At 43.5% G+C, this 24,802-nt stretch overlaps 1 protein-coding gene across 4 annotated transcripts in view; it reads left to right on the forward strand.

Annotated features, from left to right (window-relative positions):
* Positions 1-12,432, forward strand: part of ITPRID2 (ITPR interacting domain containing 2) — a 53,299-nt gene extending 40,867 nt beyond the window's left edge. For all 4 annotated transcript variants that reach the window (XM_075933749.2, XM_089779785.1, XM_075933752.2 and 1 more), the window contains exons 14-19: positions 1,309-1,436; positions 2,501-2,651; positions 4,007-4,072; positions 4,822-5,235; positions 10,482-10,606; positions 11,202-12,432. In XM_075933749.2, coding sequence (XP_075789864.2) covers positions 1,309-1,436; positions 2,501-2,651; positions 4,007-4,072; positions 4,822-5,235; positions 10,482-10,592 — 870 coding nt within the window. In that variant the 3' untranslated portion in view covers positions 10,593-10,606; positions 11,202-12,432. The remainder of the gene's footprint in view (positions 1-1,308; positions 1,437-2,500; positions 2,652-4,006; positions 4,073-4,821; positions 5,236-10,481; positions 10,607-11,201) is intronic.
* Positions 12,433-24,802: the final 12,370 nt, after the last annotated feature.

Here is a 24,802-nt window from a genome sequence, read left to right on the forward strand (position 1 = left end):
GACAAATTGTGCCCGATCAATCTAATAGCTTTCTTTGACAGGATAACAAGCCTTTTGGATAGCAGGGAAGCAGTAGAGGCAGTATATCTTGACTTTAGTAAGGCGCTTGATACTGTGTTGTGTGGCCTTCTTAACAAACTAGACGCTACAACCTAGATGGAGCTACTATAAGCTGGTTAGAATCATTCTGAGAGGGTAGTTAACAGTGGTTCACAGTCAAGCTGGAAGGGGCTATCGAATGGGGTCCTGCAGGGATCAGTCCTGGTCTCGGTTCTGTTCAATGTCTTTGTCAATGATTTAGATAACACTAGAAAGTTTGTGGATAATAGTATTTTTGGGGGGATTATAAGTGCTTTGGATTATAAGGTTAAAATGACCTGGGCAAACTGGAGAAATGGTCTGAAGTAAATGGTATGAAATTCAATAACGATAAATGCAAAAATGGGAAGGAACAATTAGTTGCACATATGCAAAATGGGGAAAAATGACTGACTAGGAAGGAGTACTGCAAAAAGGGATTTTGGTCATAGTGGACCACAAGCTAAATATGAGTCTGCAGCGCAACACTGTTGCAAAACAAGAAAAACATCACTCTAAGATGTATTAGTGGGAGTGTTGTAAGAAAGATACAAGAAGTAATTTTTCCCTTCTGCACCACTCTGAAGAGGTCTCAGCTGGAGTATTGTATCCAGTTCTGGGCATCACATTTCAGGAAAGATGTGGACAAATTGGAGAGGATCTAGAGAAGAGCAACAAAATTATTAAAAGTCTAGTAAACATGTCCTGTGAGGAAAGATTGAAAAAACCAGGTTTGTTTAGTCTGGAGAAGACTGAGAGGGGACATAACAATTTTCATTACATAAAAGGCTGTTACAAGGAGGAGAGAGGAAAAAATATTGTTAATCCTCTGAGGATAGGACAAGAGGCAATGGGATTAAATTGCAGTAAGGACAGTTTAGTTTGGACATTAGGGGTACATCTAAACTACATCCCTTTTTTGATAAAGGGATGTAAATTAGACGTATCAAATTGTAAATGAAGCTGGGATTTAAAATTCCTGTGCTTCATTTACATAATGGCAGCTACTTTTTTTTTTTTCTTCGAAAAGCAGCTTTTTGAGAGAACCCCATGGTCCAGACATGGGTCATTCAACAGAAATGCCCCGTTTCGAAAGATCCTCAATGAGGGTTACAGGATCTTTTGAAACGGGGCATTTCTGTCAAACGATCCCCATCTTGACTGCGGTTTCTTTTCAAAGGTCTGTGTGACACCTTCTTCTTCTTCTTCTTCTTCTTCATATCTTTCTAGAATACTTTCCAGGAACTACAGGTAGTGAGGCGGAGTCTAAACTTGTTTAGAACACAAATGATGGATTTGGAATTGACAATGTTACGTCAGCAAACAACGGTTTATCAGCACATGACCGAAGAGGAAAGGTGAATATCATTGTGCATGTAGTTTTTTAAAAGAGAAAATAAGCACGTATTTAAACTTATTTGGTCCAGCAAAAATGATTATATAAGGAGCCTGCTCTTGTTCCCATTGAAGTTAAAGACAGTTTGATCATTGAATTCCCATTTAACAGCATGAAGCCTGAGTTTTGTCTCCGTTTTTGGTTACTATCTCCCATGCCTGTAATTCTTCTCTTCTGGTCTGTCTTTTTTAGTGTCATCCAGCAGAGCCTGGTCTTGGTCGCCTGAATGTTTTTGATAGTTGAGGGTTTTAATGAGCTTTTATCTAAGGCCACTTGTAATATTTTTAGATTAAATGTTTTGGCGTGGATCTTTTTCTTTCCCACCATTATACAAAAATAAATACATTGCAAAATATTCAGATGTTCTTTCATCCCCCACTCATGCTGGCTATCATTAACTGTCCTGAACGTGGTTTCCAGTAAGAGCTTCATCCAGCTGATCTGGAACAATTTTAAATATTGCTCATCTTCACATATTTTAAAGCAGCTCTTGACTTGCCTAATTCAAAATTAATTCACAAGCAGCTTGCTTGCTGATAATGGCCTCTTCACCCTCTTGCTACCATTGCATGTGAAAAGAGACCCAGGCAGGAGAAATAAATGTTTATCATAATGTCGCTGTTGTTGTTTTTATTTGCTAATGAATCCATTTTAAAATGTATTTAAATGTCTAAACTCCATCTATTTGACTATATTGAATTGTAATTTGTGGAACATGCTTCCTGTTGTGCAGAAAAGGAATGTAGAAACCAGCCTTTTTTCTCTTTTCCCAGACAGCTACTGGTATACATTTTTTTTTTTCGGAATTGATCCCCTCCAGCTTGCCCCAGCTCCTTAATAAGAAATGCAGTTGACCTTTTGCTCCCTTCCCCTTCACTACTGCTCAGGTGACAGCAGGTTTCTTGTGAAAGAGCACCATAGATTCTATTGTCCTGGCTGCTATGGTGCTTCAGAGGATGTGATGGATTATGGCTCTTAGCTAACAGAATGCTGCTGCTGTTGTTTTTATCATTTACTTGCATATAGATATGAAGCTGATCAACTCCAGAGTTTGAGAAAATCGGTGCGCATGGAGCTACAGGAGCTAGAAATGCAGTTAGAGGAACGTCTACTTGCTCTGGAGGAACAGCTTAGAGCTTTACATGTGTCTTCACCTTACAGACCTCAGACATTCACGGTGCGTGTTGCTCGGCAAGCTATAAATATTCAAATATCTTAGCAGCATGTTTACGTTAATTGCAATGCTGAAGTAAACCATATGCTCTCCCTTGCAGTGCAGAAGACACCGACTGAAATCAAAGTAGTCTCCAACCAAAGCCTTGAACATTTTCCTTGACTAATTGGGAAAATAATATGTTGAGTGTTGGAGATGTGGTTTTAGTTTAGTACAGATGTGACACATCACTGTTATCTGTTGCGGGCAGGGAGTCCTTTCAGATGTGAAAAGGAAGTCCAAGTGCAGAGAGAACAACTTAACATACAATGTTCTCCCCTTTGAGGCTACACTATTAATACCTCACTGTGCAGAACTTGGTCTACCACATGAGGATTTGACTTATGCTAATCTTCTTCGCTTTCTCCAGTTTTCTTCAATCCTCAGATTCCCACAAACTTATCCCTCATGAATCACCACAGCCATAGGGCCTGGTAGTGTTCAGGAGTTCATGTACACTGCTCCTCTTGCTAGCCAAAGGCCATTATAGAAAGCAAAATGAGGTAGGGCCATATGCTTTGAAGAGGTTGAGCGTGCTACCTCCAGTGTTGCCCATCCAGTGGGTGAAGGACTGGGCATAGATCCAAATTTGTTTCTGCTTTTCATTGTGCCATCTTTCTCTGGGTTGCCTTGCCCTTCCGTTTCTGTTTTGCTTTCCTTGATTGCTCCTCTTATCCTATCCTCTGACAAATTGTTCATGTGCCTCTACTAAATAAGAAAGCACTGGCAATACAAACATTTCCCTAGGAAAGAAAAGAGACCTATGTGTGTATATCAGTGGGGTAGGAGATACACTGTTCATATCTTTTATTTTTTTTCTCTCTCCTTTCCCCAGATTCCCCCCAATTTCCCCCACCCTTGCAAGAAAGCATTGCTCTTGTGTGTTTCCTTTGGCAGCTCCCTCTCGGTTCATGGCACTGATGAGAATGACAGTTACTCTTAATTTGCCCTGCCTATGCTGTTATAGAATTTCTGTGTGACACGGCAACAGAAACACAGAGCAGGCATGACAGACAGGTCATGGAGAAACTTTTGAAGCACAGGAAGGACAGGAAAACTAAGATTACTATGATTCAAAGCTAAATTTAAAGTCTTGGAACATTATACATACATATATTCTAAAACCTCTATAGGAAAAGAGCCTAGTTTTACAATGATTGAAAATAGACACTCTTTGACCAGCTTTGTGTCCTGATTTCCATGTTTCATTTTGTTTTTTTAAGTCAGAATGTTTCCTGGTACACAATTCATTATTTATTAACATTTGACAGCTTACAAAAAAACAAATCTCAGTACACTAATTTTGCTTAATTTTCCAGGGCATATATGGCAGCAGAAGCACTGATAATCTGTCATGCCCTTCTCCACTGAATGTAATGGAACCAGTAAGTAATTTTGTCTCAAACATTGTTAGGAAAGGTGGGACTGGGTTACTATTTATTAGAGCCATGATCCTGCAAGCACTTATCCAATGAATAGTCCTGTTGAAAAGTGTTGCATTGCTCACATGGTCATAGAAACCCATGTTATATAAGTGTTTACTTAGGAGAAATGTGTTCAGGGCAGGTGTTGCTTGGTATTAGTTAGCTACTATTAATATGAGCTGAAGTTACTGCAGTACTTCTACTTTATGCTATAGTCATTAATTTATTTCAATTTAGAAAAATAACAGGCATCCTAAAAAGAGCTGTCTATAATTTGCAGAAACAGCCATCTTTCTGGTGCTTTGCTAAGGGAAGAAACAATTTAAAATGAATGGATATTTTTCATCAGCTTTGACAGGGTGCATGCCTTGTTACAAAAGTCAGTGGCTTGCAGGACTTTTGATTTAATTTGGCTTTAAATAAAAGATTCTTCCTTATGATCCTTGGTTGCAATCACAAAAGCAAAGCATACACAGTCATGGAATAGCTAAGTGACTGAATAAATAAGAAAAACGAGGAGTCGTGTCTGCACATGTTTCGTATAGTTCTGCAGAACAGTGTGAATGGGCTTTGCTTGTGAGTTGCTGCTTGTGAGTTGAGTTGAACAGGCAAAACACCAGTGAGTAATATTTTTCTAGTGTTTGTTGTCTTAAGTCCACAATAGAAAATACAAGGAGGAATACGACAAACTGGTTTCTCTGCACTTCTAGGTCTCTGAGCTTATTCGAGAACAGTCATTTCTGAAGTCAGAGTTGGGATTGGGACTAGGAGAACTTGGTTTGGAAACTCTACCAGCTGAGGGATCAGAGTCGCTGTTCTCTCATGGAAACTCGGATTCTTCTTCAGTGTGCTCCAGTCATACAAGTCGAAAAGCTGCTATACACTCCTCTGAGCTGACTGGAAAATCCAAGACCCAAAGCAAGAAGTTATACCGAGCATCTGTGGCCTTAACACCCATTCCACCTGCAAGAGCAGGCACTGAGCAGCAAGCTGAGTGCTATGTGGAGTCGGGAGACTTCAAATCACGGGTAGAAGAAAAACTTGAAAAAGTCCCTATCGTGCCTTCAGCTGACGAAATTCACAGAAACGTAGAGAATGAGGAGCTGCAGCAAGTCATACGGGAGGTGAGAGAAGATGGCCAGTCTACTAGGATCCTGGGTTTGTTTTTTTCCCCAAGTATTGGTTAATTGCAGTTGTAGATGTCCTGAACTTAACTCATTGACACTGGGACGCTTGATCCTCCCTACAAACTTGCTGGAGTCTGCTGCAGTGGGCCTGCTGTCAGTCCCAGAGGTTTGAGCAATAATTCTTATACTTGAGCAAAACCGTTAACAGCACGGTTGAGAGCACATAACAGATAAGTGACTAGTACCATGAGAATGGTAGGAAAGAGTGCTCCAGTGCCTCTGCTTGGTAACATGAAAGCGTGTCAGGCTGCAAAGTAAAATTCCACTGGAGGGTGTTTCTCTCCGAAGTTCATCTGGCAATAAGGGTTCTAATTTTATTAATGAAAATTAGATTAGTTTATTGATGAAACTTCACAGTAAATTTTAGAGATTGTTCTCTACGTCTTTCCCTGCCCCACCACCCAGAACATTTCTGGTTCTAGACATGTGACTGCAATGAGCTGTTGTCCAAACAGCAGGGATTCCAGCTCTTCCGAACTATCATAGTGCTCCCTATTTGTATGTATGTCTTTGTACCAGTTATCCACTGTCTGTGAAAGAAAGGGGGTGAGAGGTTGCCACTAGGATAAGCAGGTATTTCAATAATCGTGTAGTCACTAAAACTATTATCGACTACACGATTAGTCAATAATGGAAGGCGCTCGGTCCTGGCTCACACTGGGTCTGGGACCTACTGCCACTGTGGCTCTGCAGTTTAAATGTAGTAAGAGCTGGACTGCCTGCCAACCCGGCTTTTTACTGCATTTAAATGGGTAGCAGAGGTAGGTCCCAGATGGCGCCAGGTCCAGCAGGCCCTGTCCATGAGGGGTCCACCTGGGGAGTTGGGACTTCTTGTGGACAGGGGCTGCTGCTGGAACAGCCTCTTCCTGCGTCCAGTGCAGGCTGCTGGGAATGGGCTGAGGCAGCAGCGTGCAGGGGTGGTAGGCAGCACCATGGAGACGGTGTTGGGGGAACTGGCTTTTAAGCCAGCTTCCCCCCCCCCCCCCCCCGCATTGGCTCCTGCTTCGCCACCCTTGCTGCCTCTATACAAAGGCAGCAGGGGGTGGGGGAATGTGAGTAGTCGACTTTACTGCCAGATAAGCCTAGGTTTATCAGGTACTCAACTACTCGCTTACATCCCTAGTTGTCGCATTATTTTTCTGCTGGTTTGGCTTTAAAGGAGGTCAGGGACACTTTTTTGTTTTGTTTTTAATTGTATGTATCTGGCCATGATAATTAAACTTCATGACACCCAACCTACAAAGGAAAAAGAAATCAAGATTTTTTTTTTCTCTCTTAAAACTGGTTCTGTGGTAATGTGGCCTTTTTGCTCTGTACACAGCGTTTAGGATTAGGAGCCTGCAAGTTGTAGTCTGAGCTCTGAGTGGGTCACTTAAGGCTCAATTGTAGCTTTGCTGTGAACCCTGAGAGAGAGGAAGAATGTGCTTGTGCTGTTCCAGGAGAACACCACTACTGAAGTGTGGATCTCTGAGCTTCAGTCTAATATCTGGTTCCCAGTTGCTCCAGGATGCTGGGAGTTGGGGGAGTAGTCTCATCCAACTTTATACATAGTAAAGATGTACAAATTATTGCCTTGGGCAGGCCAGTTCAGTGCCGCCTATCTGTGCAGAAGGAGAAGTACCTAAGCCCTAGGAAGATTTCCCTCCACCATCCTCCTTCCTCTGTATTGCCACTCACAATGCGTAGTAAGGAGTGCCTCATGATCCTCTATCCTCTCCGATCCCTCCCAAAATCAGGTAGCATAGAATAGTAAATAATATTAGAGATCTTCAGAGCATGAGAAGAATATGAAAAGAGATTGAAGGAATTTAATCTGTTTCCTGCCTAACTAGCCAAAATAAAGACAGAAAACTGCAGTACAATGACTGGATACCAATGTTAAAACAGCAAAATACTAATGTTTCCATAGGATGCATCTGGCTTGGCTATTAGAAAACAGCTTGGTATTATGGTCAAACAAAGGTTTCAATATCCTTGTTCATCTGAATAGTACTTTACACCATAAGTAGACCTATTAAAGTAACTGGAGAATTTGTGGAGTAAGGGGATCCCAATCTGGCTATTTGTGCGAGATACCTAGAATGATCACATCATGTTTTCTGTGATAGCATTAAGATGACAACATGCTGTACGTGTCATTGTATCAGGAGTAAAGGGTTTGAGATTACCACCATTTACCTCTATACGCAGAATAGAAAGTAGCTGAAGTGACTGTGGTAAAGGCCTTTGTTTGTTTTTAATGGCATCCATCCAGTAGAGTAGCTCAAGGAAAGGTGAGAGGAGTTCTGGAAACTGCTTACTTGATTCAGGAGACAGGACCAGGTACAACAAGACATCCCAAATTCTCTTATTCTCTGATCCATTTCTTTTAATCCTTTTAAAGGTGTCTCTTGTACTGCTGAGGCCATTTGATGAGTTACACTGGAGATCCTCCCTGAAGCCCACTTTATCTTTCTGTAGTGGTCTTCCAAAGGAACCTTAATGTTGCATTTGTGACATCTCTATTGTTCTTTCTGCGACCGACACATATGTGAGATGCTGATATCATTGCCAGATGTTGTAGAAGAGGAAGCTAGGAGAGGAAGGAGAAAGTTGTAATTCAAACTGTATGTAAGCGTAGCCCAGGAAACAAAGAAAAATGGTGACAAAGTATGATATTTCAGGAAATGTTCTTTTTCAAATTTATACCAGTGTGGAAAGTTCCTCTTTAAATCTTAGGTGATAGCAAATAAAAAAAAATATTGTCTCTGAAGAGAGATTCATGGTATTTGTCTGTTTTCTGAGGCCTCTGTAAATTCAGCACAACAGTTTTTTAACTGAGCAGAGTGGGATTCAAATATGTTGACTTAGTTGACCTGGACTCACTTCACAGGGGATGTTTGAACATATAACAACGTTGTCACACAATTTGACTTTATTAGCAACCTACCCAGGAGAGATTCAGTCCCAGAATAGGAACTGTTTTGAAAGTCAGGATTTAGGTGGTTTGGAATAGGGGTATGGGAAGATTTTTGCAGTGTCTGCAAATGCTCCTGCATGCTATTTTTGAGAATCTTTCCATTTCATACGCATTAAAATTACCACAAATTGAAATGTGTCATGCTTGTGTAACTCCATTGTTAGCACTGAAATTCTTTTTTATTGGAGAAGGAAAGGAAATCGTAAGCATTCTTGGTATATGCCTTCACAAATACTAACCCCCATTACTTATTAAATAATGCCTCTCCTTCTGTATAGCCACATGATCTCATATTGGGCAAGGAGAAGGTATGTAGTGTTTCAGAATGTACTTGAGTGTATGGGAGCTTTGCCCTATAACAGTTTACTGACTAAAGAAACCCCCAAACAAAACCTAAATTACTCGCTCTCAGAGTAAATGAACGCACTTCCACAGAATGGAATTCAGCACTGTTAAATGTCAGTGTAGTGAACACTGGTTGTCTTGTTTGATAGAAGTACAGTCTCGCCTCTATTGAAATATCACCATACAGTGCTTACTGCTAGACTCAGATCACAGCATTGCAAGAAGTGCAACTGGGTCCTTTATTGTATTACCCTGAATGTTGTTTAACAAAATGAAAGAAGCTGTTTTTAGGCCGATGATTATTTAACTGTGTTCCGGGGGGGGGGGGGGGGGAGAATCTTTATGATATTGTACTTAAACGAAGCTTATAATACCCTATAAGTACCCTGCTTGAATGAATGGAATATTAGTTTATTAGATAGCTCAAGGAATTGACTAGTGATGTGATATAGATTCTTTCCCTTGTGTGTCTCCTGTTCAAATCCAGCTCAGTTCGATAGCCTAGGTGAGAGAAATATGGTTGCCATACAAATATAAGGCTGAAAGGAACGTGCCCTTTCCTTCATCTTTTGTTCCTGATGTATAGAACCTAGTCTTGTCTCTTATGCTCCTCATAACACATGTAGTTAATTTTGTGCAGTAGCCTGTCTGATTCTGTCACTACATGCTTGTCCATTATATAATATAAAATCACCAGTACTATTGGCACTAGTCTCAGTAGAGACACCAAGGGTATGTCTAAACTACATGGCTCCGTTGACGGAGCCATGTAGATTTGTTGTTTTGGCAAAGGCAAATGAAGCCGCGATTTAAATGATCGCGGCTTCATTTAAATTTACAGGGCTGCCGTGCTGAGCCGACAAACAGCTGATCAGCTGTTTGTCCGCTCAGCGCGCTAGTCTGGACGCTCCCCTGCCGACATCAAAGCCCTTTATCGGCAGCCCTGGTAAACCTCATCCCACGAGGAATAACGGGGCTGCCGACAAAGGGCTTTGATGTTGGCAGGGGAGTGTCCAGACTAGCGCACTGAGCGGACAAACAGTTGATCAGCTGTTTGTCAGCTCAGCGCGGCAGCCATGTAAATTTAAATGAAGCCGCGATCATTTAAATCGCGGCTTCATTTGCCTTTGCCTATGTGTCTAATCTACATGCCTCTGACGACAGAGGCATGTAGTCTAGACACAGCCCAAGAGATTTAACTGGCATGGTAAAAAATAAGCCTTTCTTGCTTTTAAAAGATGTTCTTCTAGGACAGGGTTACACGACCATGGGAAGAAGCTTCTATTCATCTTCTGTAGATAACTGAACGACTTTAATCTCTGGTGTTGTCACTCTGGCACTTTTCACACCACCAGGAAATACCTGCATGGTGGTGGTTGCTTGTTAAGAGTGAGGGGGATTTAATGCTTTATAAGTGATCCACCTCACTTGCAGGGTCCACGGATACAGAGGTCCTGATTGCTGGCTGATCTGAATCAGATTGCTTTATGGATGGAAAGAGACTGTAGCTCAAACCTAAATCAGGGCTTGGGCTTGGTGTGCAGAGTAGACATATTCCTAGGGGATTGAAATGGCACCTCTGGCAGCCTGAGAGAAGGTGTATAGAAGGGGTTAGAGGAGAATACAAAGGGAATATATTGACATGCAGTGAAGGGAATAAATAGTGGAAGCTGAAGCCAAGTTCTCCAGTCTGGAAAGGTACTTAGTTTATAGCACCCTAATTTTCAGTCTTTTCTATCTGTAGTTTTTTAAAGCATTCATTGCTACTATGGCTCCTAGGGCATGCAGTTAGTTCTACTGTACTGTGTAATTTTACCTTCTTGAGTGCAGAGCTGTGTATAACTTGATGACCTTAAAACTCCATTTAATCTTTTTTTAGATCAAAGAATCTATTGTTGGTGAAATCAGACGGGAAATAGTAAGTGGACTGCTAGCAGCTGTATCATCCCCAATTAGATCTGCTAATGCAAAGCAAGATACACAGCCGTGAAACCGGTACTACAGGTAATTGTTGTGAATTGATTGTTCGATTTAACTTACTGAAACTGCACAAGAATTTTTCATGATACAGAATATTTGTGATAGATGTGTTTTTAAGAATACTTGCACAATTACTTACAAGAAAGCCAAGTCGTCTTTTCCCCTGACCCTAAATTATACTAGCTCAGAGGGGTAGCCGGTCAGTCTGTATCTGCAGAAACAATCAGGAGTCCTATGGCACCTTGGAGACTAACAGATTTATTAGGGCATAAGCTTTCATGGGAATAATCCACTTCATACCAGCTCAGTTGAAGTTTAATTAAAATTAATGAATGATGTATGCTAACTCTGTTAGATGACTTTGAAAATTCTAGCCGTCTGTCAGCAATGGCCCTTAACCTTGCCATTTTTACCTAACAGGTAACCTCCTTATTTCTGTGTCCACAATGCACCCTTTATATATCTGTGTATTAAGTGCAGAGCATATCTTGACTAGTGCAGATATGAAGGCTATCAAAATAAAAATAGCAAGTTTAAAGGGACACCATTGTGTCACTTCTTCATGCATCTAGTTGTCTCATAAATGATAAATATTTCATTGCCTTTTCTTTCCCCAAAGGATTGGCATATGGACCAGCAAAGCTGTGGAATTCTGCTCTTGGATCACGTACGCTGGTGACGGTGTAAAATTATGTACTTTGGCTTCACTACAGCTGCTGAGAGAGGCTACTGCATACAATGCTTAGTTCTATGATGCATTCCTTATCTTCTTCTTAAGTTGACATATAATGATTTAGACATTTTGCTTAGTTTACTATTATCCATAAACTATCAAGAAAACTATGGTCATTTGAAATACCCAATATTTATTTGTATGTCCCTGTTGTTAATTTGTGTGTAGCTGATTTCTTTATGGAGAGGTGTGTCATGAAACTTGATCTAACCAATTTATAAATAACAAATATCTTAAACCTAGCTTTTTTTATATGTATATGTAAAAAACACTGACCTCTGTGAGGTAATTACTGTGCAATAACTGATTCACTTTGAGAGCTTGAAACAACCAATAATTGTTTCCACTGCTGTTACTTAGTGCCACTTCAAAAGAAGAAAAAATTTCTGTTGTAAAAATTTCTGTTAATTCTTGGGGAGGTTACTATTAGCAGAGTGGTAGAACGATATGAGGTTACCTAAAACTACTTAAAGTTCTTACACTGAAAGCTTTCTCCGTATGCAGAAGATAACTTTAATTTTATTTTGCTTTCTTCCTATTCCTCCTCCTTTCTTTGAAAATGTGCCTTATTTTAAACACTGTACGTGTATGTGTTGAAGACTTCTCTGTTATATCAAGATGAGTTCTTTTCTGACTTTTATTAACCAAAAGACAATAAAAATACTGCTCTTTGGGAAAAGTAATGGGTTTTTTTATGACTTGGAGAGGGTGGGTGGCTATGGCTGTATTGGGGGAGATTAAAGTAAATTATCCTCTTCTTCCGTCCACCCCACCCACATACAACTGGTTGTATTGTAACGTAGGCCAGTGAAAATGTGTTTGTTCAGATGGTTCAAAATGGAAGAGAATGGGTTTCATATGTGGGGTTTTTGTATGGTCAAACAGACACTTAATGGATGTGTAACGTTTGCCAAGATTCTCCTTTGTGCCTTTGTCATTTCTAGCTATTAAAAATGTTTATATTTTGTCAACGTGTCAATCAAAGAATAGTTAAGTATAATAATATTCTATAACAAGGCTTGTCTGAAAGATTTATAAATGTGTTTGGAAGACGCACCTAAGGGCTAATTTCCAAAAACAGGAATATTAAACCAATAAAATATTTATTTTGCCTACATATGGTCTGTCAGTTTTTTTTACATGAATGCAGTCGGGTACATTTTTTGTGCATTTAAGTGTTTTGCTTTAAAAACATCAATTTTTAGATCAAAAGACAGTCTTCCTTAGAAAATGAGGACACAAGGAGCAAAAGTCTAGCATAACAACCGATAATTTAAATCCAGGGACTGCAGAAGGCCTCGTGCCGAATTTACCAAATACTTAAGGAATGTGTGAGGTAAATCGAAGGGCACCAAGGATCAGATTTTTAAAGACGTTCCTTATCCTGCAAATCCCATTTGCTCTCAATGGAAACTGCTGGAGGTGAAACTCTTTTGCAGTTTGGCCCCACTTATGGAGGCAGAGCATTCTTGAAAAGCCACCCTAGGTGTTTATATTGAAATATAAATTGTAGCACATAAATGCTGCCCGAGGGAGTTAGAGTACGGATATAACTTACAGTAAAGGGGCTCTGCTTTAATTCATAACCTACATGCACAGATACTTTATTTACATTTCAAATATCCACACCAAAGAATGTCCAGACACAGCTTTATGTACCCTCGATGTCCCTTTAAAAGCACAAGAAAGAAAATTATTCAAGCAATTGGAGCAGCAGAGGACTGTCGTCTTCCCCTTCCCATGTCACTCCCCATTATATCTAGCTTTTCAGTAAACCCCATATAAATTCAAATTCCTACATCACACTCCTCCCGCAACCAATTTCCAGACCTCATCCGCATCCGTCTCTTTCCAATGCTGCTTAAGTGGCAGCATGCCTGGAATGTCAACAAGTTTGAGGTATTTCAGACCATGATGGAGGAGAGCGCTCTAAAGAAAAGGGGCAGATAGACCGTTCTGCCAGCAGCCCTTGCTCTGGGTGGGACAATGTGATATTTGCTGTGCGAGCAGGTCAGAGAGAGAGCTAGTGCTTCAGCTAGGAAGAATCCAGTCTGCTTGGCATTTGTAGGTCAGAACCTATACAAATGTGGGATCTTGCTTATTACAGAATGTGCATTTAATATTTGCTGTAAGGTAGAGATCATTCTGTTACCAGAAGGCAGATTAGTGGGGTTCTGGTGCAATTAAAAATATACTGTACTATTAGCTACACAGAAACTAACGGACAAGTAATCTGCACTACTGCCTATACAGCCGCTCTCCGACTTACGGCCACCTCCACTTAGGACCATCCGCACTTACAACCAAAGTGGTTGTAAATGCGGATCCGAGTTACAAATGGTGATCCGCGCTTACGAACAGCATGGTCGCCGTGTAACTCTATGGGATCCAAGTTACCAACAGTTCGAGTTACGGACCAAGTGTTGGTCCATAACTCGGAGAGTGGCTATAATAATGGGTACTGTCTTGAGTGCAAAGGACTGGACTAGAAGACCTTTTGAGGTCCCTTCTTATGATTATATGAACATCATCCTTTTTAGGGTTATTCATTTTTAAGAATAAGTTTTTAAATACTCATAAAACTCATCACTGCTGGCATGCAAATTAATCCTAACTTGTGTATCAACTTTTACTGACAACTTCCGCTTAAGACTTAAACAGCTGTCATTTATCACAGGGAATGTTGTTCTTTGTTGCCCTACCCATTTCAAATGTAATGAAAAAGCCTTTGAGAGAGGATGCATTTTATTTTGTCTAAATGATTGAAATAGCTCCCATTCATTACAAATCAATGTTGTCTTTTCCTGCCAGTCTCACAACCTGATATGAATCATATGCTGATTGACACAATTGTATTAATGGTTAGTGAATTTTCATCAGTTAAATTCACTGTGAATAAATGTTACAGCTATCAGAGATTATTTCCAAAGCTTCCCGATGATAGTGGAGTGATGCCTACTAGGTAGCAAAGAATTAAAAACAACGGCTTGTGTTTGCAAAGCCCCCGTAGGGATTTGGATGAGATTTCGGTAATTGAATTTCTCAGGAGTTTAAGCAACTTTTGAGCAAGAACTTTAGAGTATAGCAACTTCTACAGACTGGCAACTGCTGGTGAAAAGACTATTTTAAGGCATACCCATTACAGATTGAGCCCCCGCTTTGGCTCTTGGGAGTATTCAAACAGCCAAGGGCAATAGCTCCAAAAGATATGAACTGCCCTGGACTTGTCTTCTCTGGGATGTTAACATCAAGACCCAGTGCTCCAAGGAGCACTGCCAACGCCAACCCAGTAGAGGACTCTGGATACAGCCAGAGGAGGAAGAGAGCTGAAACTAGCCCACCCACCCAAGCCCATAGAATTGAGGTAAATACTGTGGAGAGCTCTGTATAGACATTGCTGCTGCTTTTCTGTTGAGGCAGAGGTGGTGTCCCTGCTGCTGTTACTGCCATTGCTCATAGAGGGAAAATTGTGCCACCCTGTTCCACCCACCATGCCCAAAGATGTGTGGTGGCAGGCTCCTCACCAGCCAAGGAGTAGGCCTTTTTATGGGTTGGCTTTTAACACTAAGGAGTTGTATACAGGCAGGGCCAAAGGAGGTGCCTCATGTCATGATGTGCCTAGATGCCAGAGTTACCATAATCCAATCCTGGTTGGTATCTCTTCTGACGAGAAATTAATTGAGCTCCTCAGTGATAAAATTCAGCCACTGACAGGCACAAATCAATCCACCTTTAGAAGATCGGGTCTTTGTCTTTCAATGATTTTTGTAAGCTGCCAGTCAAATGGTTACTGCTCAAAATCTAGAGCTGGTCAGAACATTTCTGATTGATGAAATTTAATTGAAATGTGCTGTTTCATAGAAACCTAATGGCATTTCTGTTGGGATGGTGTTGGAGATTCAGGACTTTGTGCACTCCTGGCCAATGCCAATAAAAAAACCCATAGACTTTTGAGGCTGAAAGCATCCATTTAACACAATTCCATCTGGAGAAAACTTTTGAAAGCTTTTGTTTCATTCCAGTATGAAATAACAGATTTTAAAATGGCACCCAGCCATCTACCATACAATAGACAAAACTATACACATAGGCTATGTCTATACTACTTGCTTCTTGTGCAAGAAGCCTTTTGCGCAAGAGCACGTCCATACCTCAAAGCACATCACAAAAGCGATGAGCTTTTGCGCAAGAGAGCATCCATACTGTATGGATGCTCTTATGCAAGAAAGCTCTGATAGCCATTCACATAATGGTCATGAGAGCACCTGTGCTTTTTCCCAAATGGGTTTCTTGCTTCTGGAGCATCCACGCTTGCTTTTTTGTGCAAGAACTCTTGCGCAAAAGGGAGTTATGCCTCGTAAAAGGAGGTTTACCTACAGTGGAAAAAGGTTTTGGCACAAAAACCTTGCCGTGTAGATGTAGCCATATTGTCTTCAGCACTCTAAGGGTATGTCTACACAGCAACATTGTTTCAAAATAACTATTGTTATTTCAAAATAATGTAGTCTGCGTCTACATAGCAGGCAGTTATTTCAAAATAATACTGTCAAGCTAGAGGACTTGTTACTCCGACTCCTCTAACTCTTGTTGTACAAGGAGTAAGGGAAGTCTGAGGAAAAATGCTCTATTTCAAAATAAGTGCTCTGTAGACACTCCCAATTTCAAAATAAACTATGCAATTGAGGTAGCTCAATTTGTGTAGCTTATTTCGAGTTAAGCCCTGCTGTGTACACCCTAAGCAACCATAACTGAAATAATGCCATAATACTTGGTGCCCAGTCAAAGCCCACCGCCAGGTTTTGTTCCAGACTGACATGGGTATAATGGAACTTTTCAGCTTAGAAAAGAGGAGATCAATGGGGGATATGATAGTCTATAAAATCATGACAGGTATGAAGAAAGTGAATAAGGAAAAGTTATTTACTTCTTCTCATAACATAAAAACTAGGGATCAACAAACAAAATTAATAGGTAACAGGTTTAAAACAAACATAAGGAAGTTTTTCTTCAGGCCATGCACAGTCAACCTGTGGAACTCCTTGCCACCGGATGTTGTGAAGACCAGGACTTTAACAGGGTTCCAAAAAGAACTAGATCAATTAATGGAGCTTAGGTCCATCAATGGCTATCAGCCAGAATGGGTAGGAATGGTGTTCCTAGCCTCTGTTTGTCAGAGGCTGGAAATGGGTGACAGGAGAGGGATCACCTGATGATTACCTCTTCTGTTCACTCCCTCTGGGGCATCTGGCATTGGCCACAGTCAGAAGACAGGATACTGGGCTAGATGGACCTTTGATCTGATCCAGTATGGTCATGTTTATGTTCTTATGAATCAAGTCCTTAGCATGTAACTCAATATAGCTAATAGCATAAATTAACTCCCAGACACAGTGTAACTGAATGGGGAGCACCGTGGTGTCATTTAAAAAAGAGGAACAAGGGATTGCCAGTGTGAAAAGTAATGTGTACACAGCATACCTCTGAGGTTTCCAGGGGGAAGATATCTGTTTTACAGATATTTTTCTCTGCCAGCTCAGTGAATGTATCTATACGTAGTTCAGTGGGTAGTAATTGAATTGCTGTAGAAAAAGGATGCATTTTGAAAGCTAAGCATTGTTTGGGCCTGGGAGTAGCTGCTTTGCTGAGTATGAAGTGTTTAGTGGAGTGATAGCCTATTGTTATTTCTGAAACAGTGAAGGTTAAATAATTATTTGCTGCTTTTCCGAAAAACAAGTTTATTTTTCAAAATGTTGCTGCAATCCTAAAGTGGCTAGCTATGGCTTATTTGTGTAGTCTGTAGTTATTTGGTTTTATGTTATTTATTTTTCTATGAAAATACACACAGACATTTCCATGCTTTTATCAGACATAGTAGAGAATGGAAAATGCTTTGGGAGGGAAATATCTTGTGTGGGAGATTAGACAGTGACTAGGTTAATTCTAGGTTAAGCGAAACATGTTTTAAATATGAGTAATTAACAAAATGACCACCTTTTTCTTTGAAGTGATAAAATTCATACATTCACAAGTGTGGCTTCATGTTCCGATTCTATGGTCATGACAAAATACAATGTAGCGTATTTATTCTTAGAGCATATAGCAAGTATTTGATTATGAATAGGTAGCATTTTACAAAGGTTGGTAACATGAAAAGTAGGGAACGGCTATGTGATTTTCATAGCAATTCTTAAAACTCATAAAACTCTTGAATTTGAACTTACTGGCCAGAAGAACTGGGTTGATAGTAGTACATGCTTTTCATTGTAGTTAATGAGACTAGATGCTATTCAAAGCAGGCAATTAATTTTGCCAAGAGTTTGAGATTTTGGCCTCCATTCTTCTAATCATACTGGTCCTCAGCTTGGGGCTTGATCCTGCATATTATAGGTGTGGAGCATGATGCACATTATATGTGAAGAGCATTAATATATATCTATATTTAAAACCCCTATACATCAGTCTGGAAGTGGTGGCTTGTCAGAGTCAAATGGAAGTGAGATCTCAAAAGTGCTAATGATTTTTAAATTGGTTCAGAATTTGACACCTTTGCTATTAGTTTCAATTCATAAATTGAAAGCATACATTTGTGAACTGTGTATCCCAGATTAAACTGAAATTTGTGGTTGTTTGTTCCTTGTCATATTTATTTGCCTGTTGTATTTTGACCTTAATATCCTCCAAAAAATATTGGGAAAAAACCAATGGGAGCTAAGTTTTATATCTTCATTGTTTAAAAAAAAAATATAACGATATAAAATTTTGTATTAATGATTTACTATGGACAGGAAGTAATATGACTTCCTTTTAAGTCTTTGTTGACTGCCAACATGGGATCTGTTGATTGGAAAATACATTAGCTTTATTATTGTCTAAGTAATGGACCAAAATCTATCACAATTTGCCACTGAAATAAATATACAAAACTAAGTTACCAATATCTGCAATAAGGAAATATAGTCCATAGTAGACATGGAGCTTTTTGCTGCCGAATGAGTCTGCGTCTCATTTATCTAGCTCATTTCCTATAACCTAGTCGAGCCGATTCTACAGACAACAGCAGAAAGCACCTAATAGTAAATGTGTGTAAATTACCTGACAGTCTGGAGAGCTGTTAATCCCAGTAAAATGCCTTTAGTTTAAAGACTGACTATCAATTCTTTGCTCTCAAATTAACATAACTGTAGAGTTGATTATTATTTCCACTCTCCTAGGTATTATTCACTTTCACCCCAAGTCATTTAATAAGTAGCAAAGGCAGTTAATGAAATGTAATTTCTATTAGGCTAGCACATAAATTCTTGTACCCGTGTGGCATGTAAGTATCCATGAAGACTGCGGTATAATGGAGAAATACTGAAGAAGGAAAGGCATGTTTCAGGAGACACCTTGCCAAGCTGCTACTAGACAAACAAAAGTCTCTTTGGCACGTAACGAAGGCCTCTGTGTATGCTCAGTACAGATTTCTGTCCTCAACTTTGTCGGCCTGCTGCAGCATTTATTGCTGACAAAACAGACACCATCTGGTCAACATTCTTCAGAGTTTAAAGCCTTTGTTTTTTTTCCACTGTGTTTCCACAGTGTGATTGGTAACAAGCCTGACTGCTTGGTTATTTTTTTAAAATATACTTGTGCCTGTGTAGGGCTTGTGAAAACGCCAGACTGAAAGCTCTGGATAATGAAATCTGTTTATTCACCAAGCAGGTACAACACAGGTAGCAGCACAGGCTTCCCTGCACCATGCTGCCAACGTATCCTGTGCCTAGAGGAATCACCTGTAGGTGTGAGTATGTAATTTATTCTCCATGTCCACAGCCAACAAGGGAGGGGGTTGTGCTGTGGAGATCCATTCACTGGGCATTAAAGTGAGACCCCAGACTCCTGTCAAAGAACATTCCTTTATTTAATACGTTTGTGTAGGTCATTAGAATAGGACGCAAAGGGAGAGAAAGTGTAAAGCTTTAGAAAGCTAGCATAGGCCCTAGCCAAATACACCCACAACTATCATGGGAGTGTGCATCTGTACAAAATGGCTAGTTTTCCATGCTCTAGGGAGCTGCATTAGGTGTGTATCATGGACGCAAAGTGGATAGTTCAAGGTATGACGGGTGTGTGGCCAGAATACCTGGCAGGGACACTGATTCACCACCTCTTTCCAAGAGCTCCGACTAACAGCAGTTACGAAGCTGTTCGCTGAAAGGAACCCTGAGAGTAGGGCCGGGTCTAGGTTTTTTGATGCCCCAAGCAAAAAATGTTTTGCCCCCCCCCTCTTTTTTTCACAGAGGCATGAGTGGAGCGAGACTGGGGGCAGGAGGAAGCAGCACTCCACACTCACTCTTGTTCTCAGGTTCTGTGGAGGCCGCCCTGAGCTGGGAGCCGCACCCGGCTGCTCGGAGCCTGTGCCTGGCCCCAGGGTGCTGGGAGCTCAGCGCAGGCAGCCCCAAGGCGCAGCCTGGCTGGGAGGTTCGTGGCTGCGGGCGCTGGCAGCTGCTCCCGGGGGCCCCCTTGGGCTCAGCCGGCCATGCATGCCCCAGGGATCTGCCTCCGGGGAGTGGCGGAGGTGGCACCTGCCCCTCTGCCAGGCTGGCAGGTCACCGGAGCGTAGGGCTGGGGTGGCTGCAGATGGAGGGGTGGGGAGACGGTAGCACTCGGAGTGCTCTAGGGCACAGCAGCCGGCCCAGCCCTGAGGAGCTTCCCACCCTCCCAGAAGGAGCCACCGCTCGCCCAGTGCCTGAGACACTGGCCCCGGCACAGAGTGCTCCCTCGTCCTCCCAGCCGAGGAGCTTCCCCTCCCCGACGGAGGGAGAAGGGACGGGCAGGAGGCACGGAGGGGGATCCAGGCAGACCGGCTCTGGAGGAGGTGGACTTCCTCCAGGACTCGGCACAGCCTGCTGCCGCTGGAGGAGGGACTCGTCCCTGGAGCTCGAGGGATGGGGCCCCACCGCAGCTGAGCCCCAGCGCCCGCCGAGCCCCTGAACTCCACTCCAGGGAGCCGGGAGCCGGCTGCCAGGAGCAGCCACCATGGCTGCGGCCTGCCCTGCTGGGCTCAGCGTCACCAGCAGCAGCCGCGGCTGCCCCACCCTCCTTCCAGGAAGCGCCCCAGTAGGGGCTGTGCCTCGGGACTGCCCACACAGAGCTCCCAGTGCCCCAGGGCCAGGCGCAGGCTCCGAGCAGCCGGGCGTGGGGCTCCCAGCTCGGGGCAGCCTCCGCGGGGCTCCCCACCTGCTCCTCCTCGAGCAGGAATGCCGCCCCTGGTAATGTGCCGTACCAAGCACATACTTCCTTTGCTGGTGCCTAGAGCCAGCCCTGCCTGAGAGAAGGTAAAATGCAAACACCACCTGCCCTCTCTCAAGTTGAATCCTCGTATAAATGGCCTTGGAGGTTCCCAGAAGTGTAACGTACACTTCCCTGCGTCAATTTCAGAAAAATTGGATTATGCACCCTGGTGGTAACGCCTCGAGTACTGTAATTTTCAAAGTGGTTCTTGCTCTTCCACTTTACCAATCTGATGCCTAAAAATCTCAAGTCAGAGAAGGCCCAGTCTGAGAAGCTAGCATGAAGGCCAGAGGCAGGGGTCTGGAAAGAGAACAAAGGGCAAACCTCTGTGGTGTATACAATTATTTTTTGCTGAGTTTCACTTTTAACAATGTGCAGTAGCCACCTATGACTAATGCAAATGCATCTTCTAAAAGAATAAAGAAAATATATCATTTGAATATCATGTAGATCCATACTTAGATAGCTGGTAATTACAGTAAGGGGCACCAAGGAGTCACATACAGTACGCAAGTTTTCAGAATAAGAGATGGCACAGACAGAGAAATATCCTTAAACTAAACAGTGATTTTTTATGATAATTATTAATTATTTTCTTTTCCTGGCAATTTTAGCTGAATCATGAAGGAAACTAAAACAGGAAAGTACAGCTACAGTATTAAAAACAGTAGTCAGCAGATGTGCTAAAATATTTGGCAATGCTTCTGTATACTGTCAGCTATAATCCAGGATACCATGCAGGCCATAGAAAACGCAAGTCGTCTTTGTCTGGAGACTAAGGCCTTGCCTCTGATTTCACAGACAGTGTTATAAATTACATGTAACACTGAGGATGCTAAGGGGATACACAGGTCTATATGAGCTCAGGATATGTCTACACTGCAGAGTTTTTCCGGAAAAACTACACTTACGTCCACACTGCTATTGCATTCTTTCTACAGAAGGTCGAAAGAATGGAGGCTTTTTTCTGACAGCGGTAAACATCTTTCTATGAGGAAGAAGCCTTTTTGCCGAAAACGCTCTTTTGGAAAAAGGCATGTGTGGATGTGGAAGAGGGTTTTTTTTTTTTTTTTTTCAAAAGAAGAGACCTCCAGTAAATAACACAGGTGCCCTGGTGGATACTCTGTCCAAACTAATCAGAACTCTATGGTTCCTGTCTCCTGCCAGCTCTTAAAGCTGCAGGCACCCTGGACAAGCCTTGTGGCAGGAAGCCGGCCCTGGAAGCAGCACCTGACCACGTGGCTCTCCCTGCTACAGGCATTGCCAACCATGGCTCAGCCACAAGCCCCCCAAAACTCCCCTGGCTCTCACAGGGAGCAACATCAGAGATCCCAGGACCCTGCCAGAGGCAGCACGTGGCATGCGCCCTCCTGATGCAGAGTGGAGATCCTGTCCCTCCTTGAGCTGTGGGGGGAGGAGGAGACCCTGCAGGATCTCTGCTCCCCGCGCAGAAACGCAGACATCTATGGGTGCATGGCTGAGGCTCTGGCGGAGGGGGATCCCCCTCCCCCGGACCTTAGAACAGTTCTGGAGTAAGGCCAAAGAGCTCTGCCAGGGCTACGCCATGGCCAGGGAGAGCAGCTTTCTTTCTGGGGCAGGACCACGCTCCTGCCCCTATTACCAGGAGCGCCACCAGATCCTGTGGGGTGGGGAAGCCATTTCCCCACCCATGGTGGTGGACTCAGGGCTCAAGACGCCCATTGTCGTCTGTCCAGAGTGTGCTGTGGAGGAGGCAGAGGAGGAGGAGGGACAACAGGGGCAGGAGAAGGAGGACACGGCCAGCACCATGACTCTGACCCTTAAGCTGGTACTCCAGGGCCTAGACGTGTCATAGGCAGGCATTGTCTGACAGCGGGGAGAGATCATCAGGTGAGTGCTCTCAGTTTTCCACACACACAGGGCGGGGAAGGCGGGTGCAGAGGGGATGGGGTGTGATCGTTGCCCGGCCTTTCAGACTGGACATCATGCTGCAGTTGGTGCATGTGGAAGCACGTGCAATACCAGTCTGCATCACGCAGCCTCAGGAGGAAGCCCCAGAGTACCCCTGGGCTCCTGCTCTCAGGCTCAGGGCAGGCCACACACATATCTGACCTCTGGGGGGGGGCACTCCCTCCCACCACCAGCCACCACTGGAAGCAGACTAAGGAAAAGGGCGCAGACACAACTCCATGCAGACCGAGGAGTGCCACACACAGCACATGAGCATGTCTAGCCACGCGAGGCACCACCCGCTGTAGCCAGACATGAACCCCCATTTTAACATCCATCTTTGTCTGCTTGAAAGCACGCAGGGCACACAGAGCAGTGAAAAACAGCATGATCTTTGAAAACCTTGGAGCAGGAGGCTTAGATATGCTGGCTCAGTGACCATGGACAACTGTAAGCAGAGATAAGAAGGTGGTCAAACTAATCGCTGACCAAGAGGCTGCACAGAAGTGCCCTTGACTTAACCCATATTGATATGAACACACAGCCGTCCGCGGGGAGGAGGAATCTCCCGCCCAGCAAGAACATCCGGCAGTCCTAATTTAGCTATCTTCCTCTCTTACAAGTGTAAATTAACTTGAAACTTGCTTGTAAGAACTGGCACCACAAAACGGACCAGTACAATTTGGCATTTTAAGAAAGAGAATATGGGCCCCCAGGGGTATAAAGGTGAGTCTAGCAGCACACTGACTCTGAGCGTCAATCTACCACCTATCTGCTGGTCGGGTTTGGTGTTTGACCTCCTGAGGTTCCAGAGGGGACGCCCACCTCGTATTCGTCTTTCCAAGGAATTGAGGGACCGACCCTGGCCTGACACGCTGGAGTCGAGAGGCACAGAAGGGGGTAAAAATTGTACCTGGATGTGGTCCTTTGTTTAAGTATATATATACATAGTGTTAGAGCTCTTTAACGATTAAGCTGTCACTTGGTACCATTATTTCTATTTTCTATCTTTACCTTTTTTTCCTGTAACCATTTTTAAGACCTATATATATTTGCTAGCATTTAAGAACTAGAGCAATAGCCATTGTAACCATATGATTTATAAGCTTCTTTAATAAACCTGTAACTGTTTAAGCTTTAACCTGACTCCTTCAGTTGCTGTAACAGAACCAAGCACAATTTAAAAGAACTTCAGCCGGTCATAAGGGACAGGTATAGGAAGAGCTTGGGCGTTTGGATCTGTGTCACTCCCAGGTGACAGGTCCGCTGGGGCACTTCTCAGCCTTCCCTAGGCTGCCCGCTGCGAAGGAACTCTGTGTTCTAGCAGCTAAAATCTGAGGTGTAATAAGCTCTTCCTATAAACAGAGGCATCTGTTGGCCTGTTGGCTACCCTCTGCGAAGGGACCCTGGTCCTAGCAGTAAAGACACAGACATTAAACTTCCGGGGATCCCTTCAGCCTTCTGGCTGCCTGCTGCGATGAGACCTCGTGTCTTAGCAGTTAAAGACTTGGGTGACACACACACACACACTGCCCTGACCATCGGCTGACACCCGCTCCAACGGACAACGCTGACAAGTGTGTGTGTTTGTGTGTGAGGGCCCTATGGAGGGCCAAGCTGCTCCCGGCTCTTCTCCCACCCAGGGGATCCCAGTAGGGCTGGACACTTCCCTTGCCTGTTTGTCTGAAGGAAGCATGGTCACCTGGGCACCTCGGGGCTCCTGTGAGGCAGGGCCTGCTGTGCAGGCCACACATGGCCTTGCTCCCAGGACATCCCCCTCCTCCGGCCCAAGGACTGTTGGTCACTGCTCACAGAGGAGGGCACAGCCTCAGGGACAATGTCTGCATAGATGGCTGACCACCTCTCCCTCTGTGTGTTCTCCAGAGCTGGACCAGCCATCACTGAGGGGTGATCGCTGAGGTAGCTGCCCAATCCCAGGGGAGTGGGGTGGGCATTGAACTGGTCTCTGCTGGGGCCCAGGTGGCCAGTGTATAGCTTCATAAGTCACGGCGTGAGGGGGCAGGCCACATTCCCCCTGGTGCGCAGTGGCATCTGTGCATCCCCGACTCTAAAGTCATGCCAGGGGAAGAATGTGCCCGCCTCCAGCTTCCCATAGAGCAGTGGTCCCCAACGCGGTGCCCGCGGGTGCCATGGCACCCGCTGGGGCATTTGTGCAAGCCCACCGACAACCTGGGCCGGCCCCGCCCCCGGCACATGGCGCACTGGAGGCGCCGGCCCCAGGCGCGCGGCTCAGGCGACGGCACCGGCCCTGGGCCCATGGCACA

This window comes from Pelodiscus sinensis, chromosome 7, assembly GCF_052426305.1.
Source record: "Pelodiscus sinensis isolate ZL-2025 chromosome 7, ASM5242630v1, whole genome shotgun sequence".
NCBI classification, from domain to species: Eukaryota; Metazoa; Chordata; order Testudines; family Trionychidae; genus Pelodiscus; species Pelodiscus sinensis.